The following is a 9,095-nucleotide window of genomic DNA, read 5'->3' as shown; positions in this document are numbered from 1 at the left end:
CCGACGTGTATCCAGGGAACACAGAATTAATGGAAACTGAAATACCTAACGGGTGTGAAGTAACAGGCAACCGATCTTGAGTGTGGAAGAATATGGGCAAAACTTATACATGGGTCAATAATACATCATTCTAACCTTGTGAAAACTGCTCTCGGTTTATGCACTGACACTTATTCAATATTGGTATATTTTAAGGTCGCAACACACACACAGTACGTATATAATGTGTGTTTCATTTTCGTATGACACTCACACATTCAAAACCCTACTTCAAAATGTAGTGTATTGGGGTGGGGTATAGCCTATCTGAATTATATTTATTAGGGCTTGCGCAGACAGAGCGCGGTCAGGCGGTCTGCGTTCCGCGTTCGGAGTTCGGCGTTCTTTGTACTGTATGGACTTCATACTGTATGGGTACACAGCCGGCGGTCAGACCGCACCGGTCAATTGGAACGCTAGAGTTCTGGAGTTCTATGCCCGGAATTACAAAGAACGCCGTACCTCCCGTCCAGTCCCGTCATAGGAATTTGAGCAGTCACACAACATAGAGCGAAACCACACGGGGGAGTGAGTACGCAACAGCGGTGCTTTCTCACTTCCACTCGCAGTCGGAATATAGCGGTCTCGCATTATGCAGCGCTTGTGTCAGTACAACGTTTGTAAACAAATGGAACGCTTATTGTTGACCGCCACCTGTCTGCTGTCCCTGAACGTTAGCGGTCAACGGTCGGTTGAACGCAGAACTCCGACCGCTCTCTGTCTGCGCAAGCCCTTAAACTGTTATGTGCGTGTATCAAACTTATATTGATAAAAAAAACTACATTCAAATGTTGTCAGATGCGGGATCAAATCCCGTATCCACGGTCTCATAAACGGAGACTCGACCAATAATGCCACCTAAAAATAAATTAAGTTTAAATTAATTTACTTTTTAGGCTTTCTTTGGAAATTTTCCTGATAAACAGCGCTTTTGTCTTGTGTATTCTTAGCTACGTGGAAAACATGTGAGATCATTGTAGCTTATTTATATTTATAAAGAAGATGATACAATATGAGAATAAAATACGATATTATTGTTGATGCGTGTTTTTATGAATGACGTCCAAATCACCTCCACCGTCGATTATGTCGCATCGTTCTATTGCCGATAGACCGATAACCCTCTGCAAACGATCGCGCGTCTGACGACCTCTCAATATCTTAATTACTCCCTGGTGTCAGAGGTCTACGCATCCTTTCAGAGTTACAATCGTATTGTTCAAAATGTTGTACCCATTTAATAATAATTATAAATGTATTTAATCATGGAAGGTTAGAATTAGAATACATTATGAAATCTTGACTCAATCATGAGAGAGAATGGAATAGTAATGGCTCATTAAAAAGCTCATACAAACCGTTTACTGAGCTTCGAGAAAAGGTGTTTCATATTTCAGGGTGGTCATGGTGGGTCAGTGTTGCCATCTTTTTCTATGCTGATTATAGTACCTATAAATGCGTAAAAATTATAGTATTTCTGAAAAATATATAGTACAGGAACATTTTTCGTCTTGAACCCTTTAAAATTATAGTATTTTGGTATATTTGGCGTAAAATTATAGTGTTTTACATATTTCGCAGAATTAAAATTAAAGTATTGTACTATAATTATAGTACGGTTGTCTACCTACAGTAATGAAGGGTGGAGGTAGACTGTGTACTGGCTGCGGAGTCCGACAAAAATAGTGCACAAATTGTCAGGCATTCTTATTTGATTTTAATGTTTTTTTTTTTAATTATTAATAACCATATCCTTGCTTTTTCGTACAAGGTGGTTGTTAGTAATTTTGAACAATCACAAACACCCTGGCTTTGAGAAAATCACATAAATATTGTGTCCTCACCGGGATCGAACCCATAACTCTCGGGTAGAATGCCAGCGCCTTACGCACTGCACCACTCGAGCCGCATGATTTTCAATGATTGTGTTGGATAGATTTTAAAAGTCAAACAAACTATAATAAATAAAATATTTTTATTTTATATGTTGCTTATGGTTTGGTTTAGGCAGAGTTCAATTGAATTGTAATATCTAACCAACATTATATGCAATTTATATTATTAGTTTAATGAAAACAAATAAGTAACATATTATGACTAAAGTGTGCACAATTTCTGTCGGATCTCCGCAGCCTACCTCCACGCCTCGCCACTGCTACCTATACTACCTACATGCGATGGTGAAACCAGATTATAAGGCCAAATAGGTAGGTACCTACCGTTCAAAAACTATTTTTTATCTTGGGAAGAATCAGTAGGTATCTATTATTATGATCGTATATCAGCACGTTATATTAAGATAGTTTGGAATTATCGATTATCTCAAGCAACTTTAAGCATTCTGGTCCGCTGCGGCGCAATGTTTGAATACCACTGGATTGAACTATTCAACCTAGAAGAACATTTTCATACAAAAATCTTCATTTGGGCTTCGAAACTCTGACAAGTCATGGGTGTTTTTATGTCTGAATGCGGGCCTGTTAGGAAAATTGCAAGATTGACTTGAAGTTAACTCAATTGGTAGGTAGAACAGATGTTATTTTTTGCTTAATTTTAATACACGGTTCTCTCTATAATATCTATAGAAGATGGCCTTTTCAACATTTTTGTAATTAACGCATAAAACAGAAAACAAATAAATGTCATGCTTACTTGTTACCTAATTAGGTACTTTTGTATTCGAAAGAATCCATATTCATTCTTCTATTTAGGTATCTACTAAAGTTTTGATTTATGTTATTGGAATCCACCAACCTATTCCGATTTCAAGCTCATATTAAATAATAGTTCTTTGTCTTCAAATATATCAGTAGGTATGTACCTACCTATTTACCGATCGGTTTCCTTTCCCATCGGAAATTCTCAAAAGGTGTGTTAGCCTGCGGTGGGCAGACATTTGTATTCAAATAGCAAAATAAAGGCGGCAAATTGCCTCAATTCCGGTGTCGCCATTTGCCGCCATTTGCACCCGCAAGTTGGTACCCGCTGGACTTTTCGCGGGAAAATACTTGACGTGATGCGAATCTAAAACCGAATCTCATTTCCAGAACAACTCGAGAATGGTAGCATAAAAGGCCTTATCATGTTTCATTCATGGCGTCGCGTGGCTGATCATGCTCAATTTGAGAGATATCGAACCTTTTCGACCTGTGAAAATCTGTGTGGAAAAGTATAGATAGACAAATGTACAATAATTGGATACCAAACCGATACAATTTTTCATATCTTGCATTGAGATTTAGCATTGTTTTCACAAAAAGCGAAACATAACACAGACATTTAAGCATATATATTATATATAATATACACACCTACACAAAATTAATTAATAGAAAAGTCTGTAGATACTAACAAACCGTCTTCTGGCTCCGTATAAATATTGAGAGGGGGGAAATCACGATACTGAAATAGCGGAATTATTGATGACGATAGGTTTATAGCACAATGGACATTAATAAAATTTTAGAATTGATTCATTGGGATAGAGTATAGACAGACAGTAGAAATTACAAAAGTTAACAGGCCAATATCGTCGCTCGCCGTTCGTAATCGCGAGGAGATTATCGAAGTATCTCGTTTCGGGGAGTTCGACAAGAAGGAAAATATTAAATATGAAAAAAATACCTACTCAATGTTTGTTTTTGGGAATGAATTTCATTGATTTAGGCAGGTCGTAAATCATAATATAGGTACCTATGACCGTTTTACTAAAGATTTTTGTGATCAGTTGCTAAGTGGCTAATTAGGTAAGTTTACGGCTGTACCCGGGGAATCTACGCTAAGAGCAAACGATCTGTTTGCCGTCACGAGTAGTCTGTGTCGGTACCTACCTACCTAACTTTACATAAGTAATTCTAGAGGTAATTTTCAAAAGAAGTCAACTCCAAAAAATAAAACTTTATTGCTTGGAATGCTATATCGCTTTCTTTTCATAACTATATAACATAAAATCGCTTATAAAACCTTCTAAATATGGGACTAAGTTTTTTTTCAATAAAAGTGGATACCTAAATCCAGCAGGTTTATTTTTAAACAGCGTTCAATCCTTTTCAACCAATCACGTAATAGCAAAGGCAAACGTCATTTTGCTAAATGACATACATTATGAATGTGATTTTAAAGACGACGTGTTTATTAATTTGTTATTAGTAAACACAAACATTTTATTAATGATGAGTGAAAATATTACATTTTCTCACTGTGTAAAAAGTGGATTTGACCAAAGCTTAAAATTACCTTCTGAATTGTTATGATTATTCAAATTATCTTAGAATATCCATTGTACGCCACGTTAGTGAAATAATAATATGTAGACACTCCAAACAATAATTATAAAAACTCAATATCTTAGAGTTAGGTGGTATCTACAGCCAGAGACGTGCCATGCGGGGGTGTTAGGGGATGCAAAAGACCCGGCCAGCGGGATTCAGAGGGCGGTAAAAGTACTACAAAATATTTTAATGGTATTATTCAAATATATAATATTATTCACTTATACCTATAAAATGAACTCTATAGTGAAAAGAATGCTATATTCGTTTTTATTTAAGGGGGCGGCGATTTTGAGCTGGTACCATAGTGGCAGCTACCCTTGGCGCGTCCCTATCTACGGTACGAGTAATACCTATCATATTATATCTACTTCGAAAATATTATATCTACTTCGAAACTAGGTCCGCATGCCATTTTTGCGACCATTCGAATCGTATTTCTTAACTAACACACAATTGTATGTATATGTCCAGTTATTATCGAATACTTAGAGCTTTTCTCCTAGTCAAAATTGACATAACCAGATAATTTTATAATTACAACAATATTGGGATCACTCATAGTGTATTTACAGTGGCGGTTTCAAGTAAGTACGTAAAGCCCTTAAGTACCTACTAACTCTCATCGATGATCCCTTACTATAGAAATGAATAATTTTAATTTAGAAAAATATATTATGTTTTATTTCTGTTTGCATAAAAGTTACATAGTTACATCAAGTTAATGTTCACATGTCTCTTTCATATTATAATATTTATAAATATCCGGTTTATTATATTATATTATTAATTATACTTAATAACCTCAGGTTGTGACAAAATACGAGAGCTTTTGATACCCTCTAGTCTGCACTTCACGGAAAACCGAACGAATATCACCGATTGTTTTCGACGCCTGAACATAGTCAGTTTTTCACGTGAGAGTCCTTTGATATCCACGTGTTGGGACCCATCTTAGCCTTTATTGAAGCAGTAACGCCGCAGACATTTGCTGAATACCCAACATACTTTATTTTCTCATCCATTTTGGACACCAATTTGTGCATCGTGGGAACATCAATTCGATACTAGACCTATCTTATTGAGACTCGTTGAGTTTAACCTTCTCACAACTTGAAGATAGACAGTAAATGCGAATTTGTTAATCTTCTGAAAAGATCTTATCATAGTCGAGATTAGGCAAAAAGTGCAATGAGCATCGGAATAGTGCATATAAAAAAATTGGTGCCTATCTATATAATAGGTTCTAATTATTTGCCCTATGTTTTCTAGTCCTATAAATCAATATTAATTCATGATCATATAAAATATCTTAATACCATAAAAGAAAAGGTATAAGTAATTGTAAATTATAAACGTTTTGTATTGTAAATTTGGACTATACCTAACTAAATAGAAAAAAAAACATTAAACGGTAAGTATTTCCGTTATGACATTTGAAATTATTTAGCAAACGCATGGAGCATGGTTAAGTTGGTTTTCTCAAATATTAAGACCTCAGTTGTCATTCTGATTTTCTTACTCACGCAATGGCTGCCATTTTTTTGATCATTGCGATCTGGTACTTACTCGAGTGCAATAATTAAATATAAACGGTTTTACATGATTTTTCAACTAAATAATAATGCTGAAGTCTAATATTATCGTGGCGGATTGTCTTTCCATACGTCCTGTATATTATCAAATAAGTTGAGTAAAGTGATAGGTGAAATTTTCTACAAACGAACATGCAATGCGAAGTCCTTTTTTGTTTTAATTGCCATCTCTATAGATTGTAGAATATGATTTTTTTCAACATCTTTTTTAGTTAGTACTTACCTATATCGTCCGTAGTTTTAGCAGCTTTTTAAACTATTTTATTGTCAATAAGTTCATTACCTATTTTCTACTTACTTATATCTTTAATTTTAATAATAAATATTAAATTACATTACACTTTATAAATATAGTAACATAATATCTTGGTAAACTTTCTATTTGAGTTTTTTTTACATGTATCTTTTTTCAAGATTTCGGTCATTTGGGATTTCAGCTTACGCTTACGGGAAGTTGTCCGGAGATGCCAATATTCTAGTTTGATTAATTCATTATATTTTCATCCGTAAGCTACTTATTGGACATTTTCTTATTTACTTATTGGACTTAACCCGTGTACTTGGACCGAGCGCCATCCAAGTGCACTCGTACGGGACATATTCATACAAATTACTCCTATCAGTCCTATCCAAGCTACTTGGACCGCGTCCTACTCATCCAAGCTTGGATAGGAATAATTAGTATGAAGATGTCTCATACGAGTGCGCTCGGTCCAAGTCAACTTGGATCGTGTCAACGTGGCTTTACCGAGAACCCATAATTATTATTTTGGCACCCTTAATTTCGGATATTGAACCCCGAACCGAAACTCAGAACTCGATCTATCTACTGCTTGACAAATTTGTCAACAAAATAAATTGGTAAGTATAATAATTTTTTATAACATTGGTAACTAGTATTTTTTTATAAATTCATACTCTGTCATTTCAAATCGGAATCACATTCACATTTTTTTAAATGAAAAAAAAACGTTTGTATTTATTTGGAAATTATGTTGTTATTGACATCTATATTCAAGTAGAAAAATATAAAATTATTCGTATAGTACCATCTATTGTCAAATAGTAAATTTTAAATTACTTTTATAACTTTATTATCGGCGTTGTTGGTAGAGCAGATCTCGCTTTCTCTTGAATATTTAGTTTCTACAAGTTGGCTAATCTGCGGACGGCCGGATAGAACGGCCACCATTTTCTCTTCGAAGTAACCGGTCCGCGGGAGCACGTGCGTAAATTGCACTTTGTCTAAATATCAGTTTACTGTCATTTAAAACGATTGAATTAGTCGAACTCATAGTGTATTTATATTTCTGTCGGCAGGTTTAGACATTACACAATAAAATGAACACGGACAAACTGAAAAAGTTGCAGTCGCAAGTGCGCATCGGCGGCAAGGGCACCCCGAGGCGCAAGAAGAAGGTAGTGCACGCTACCGCCGCCACAGATGACAAGAAATTGGAATCCTCCCTAAAGAAGCTGAGCCTCAACCCCATCCCAGGTATCGAGGAAGTCAATATGATCAAAGACGACGGAACTGTGATTCATTTTAATAACCCCAAGGCGAAGGCGTCACTCGCCGCCAACACATTCGTCATCACTGGACACGGTGAAAATAAGCAAATTGCCGAGATGCTGCCGGGCATCTTAACGCAGCTGGGTCCTGAAGGTCTCAACCATTTGAAGAGACTCGCGGCCGGAGCGGGAGCACCCAAGGTATTGACGGAAGACTTCGACGAAGTCCCGAATATTTTAGGATACTTCGACGAGGCGTCCAAGCAGGAAGTCGTCGCCCCCAAGGTCGAACCCTCGGCAGAGCCCGTCAAAGCGGCGGACAAAAAGTCAGACTAGAGCTCAAGAAATTTTAAGCCTTGACACTTATTTTTTGACACATAAATCCTGTAAGATATAATACAAGTAAGCGGTGTGTTCTGTTTTTGTTTATTCGGGAGTGATGGACTGTCTTTTGATGGTCCCGGGCACCCGTCAGTGAAGTTTTCATGCCCATTATAATGCTCACTATTAACAAGTGAGCGCACTTTGTCAGCGCCAGTGCATTGTCCAGTGCAGAAATATCTTAACGCTTCACGTGTTCCTCGAGAATGCGAGAACTAAATATCTTTACATGATAGTCATTTTCAAATTTCATTTTGTATCCACTTCATGATCTGTTTCTTGTCTCGAAATCTGAACATTTTTGTAATGTAATATAGTTGTATAAAATTAAATTAAACAACTTCAAAAAGTCATTATTTTAGTTTGGTATACTGAGACTGGTTTCACATTGTGTTATGCTTTTGATTGTTGAAAGTTTCTTTATATTAATTAAATGCATAATCTATTATTACTAACCTCACAGTCTTTTCAATACCAGAACCTACTTTTATTTTAATATTTACAATCAATATTTGTGTACATGTTCCTAAGGTGGACCCATATTGCCGCTTCGTGTGGACATTATATTAAGTTACACATTGTATGTAACATTCATTTTATTGCATATTATAATATTATGTTTATACCTATGATCTTGTCACAATTTCATTCTTAAATTATAAGGATCATATCCTTATATACTTAACTACGTAAAACATTGAAATGATCGAATACACTACGATTATTGACGTTATCAATACAGTATTCATCTGAGAGTCATTTAAAAAATAAAAAAAATTATATTTATACATATTCAAAAAGAAAACTGTTCTAAGGATTTTTTTGAGTGATTTTTATGAAACCCCATTGTTTTTCACATTGTGTATATTTTTAAGGTATCCTAGGAAATGTTATTGGCAATGTTCAATTACTGTATGAAATTATTCATAACATGACATAATCCAATTATAGTTTTCATATCAAAATACAAAGCTAAATCTGGATGTTTTATTCAAGTTTTCAATGACATTCTTCAAACATTTTACCCATTGACATCCAACTTTTGTTTTTTTTTTTTTTTTGCAGCTCAAATCAATATAAAAATTTGTGTTGAAGCGCCTGTACACGTTCATGGATTTATTGTCAGCAATAGGGCTTATTTTAAACTACGATGACAATAACTGTTTACACGTAAAAGTGCTGACTGTCTCTCCAATCTCATTCTTCAAGAGTAAGCGAGGTGCTATGTTGTCATTTTATAGTACTATTTGACAGGACGTATTGAAAATCGGTTAACCTCAAAATGAGTAGTTCGTTT

At 35.4% G+C, this 9,095-nt stretch overlaps 1 protein-coding gene across 1 annotated transcript; it reads left to right on the top strand.

Annotated features, from left to right (window-relative positions):
- The first annotated feature begins 7,100 nt into the window (after positions 1-7,100).
- On the top strand, positions 7,101-8,254 carry LOC147067333 (transcription factor BTF3 homolog 4-like). Its single transcript, XM_085954480.1, has 2 exons — positions 7,101-7,130; positions 7,226-8,254. Exon 2 carries the CDS (start codon positions 7,247-7,249, stop codon positions 7,751-7,753), a length of 507 nt encoding a protein of 168 aa, XP_085810606.1. The 5' UTR covers positions 7,101-7,130; positions 7,226-7,246; the 3' UTR covers positions 7,754-8,254.
- Positions 8,255-9,095: the final 841 nt, after the last annotated feature.

This window comes from Rhyacophila brunnea, unplaced genomic scaffold (genome assembly GCF_057557595.1).
Source record: "Rhyacophila brunnea isolate RB1 unplaced genomic scaffold, BYU_Rbru_1.0 scaffold_4, whole genome shotgun sequence".
Lineage (NCBI taxonomy): Eukaryota > Metazoa > Arthropoda > Insecta > Trichoptera > Rhyacophilidae > Rhyacophila > Rhyacophila brunnea.
This window is presented reverse-complemented; position numbering and strand designations above follow the sequence as displayed.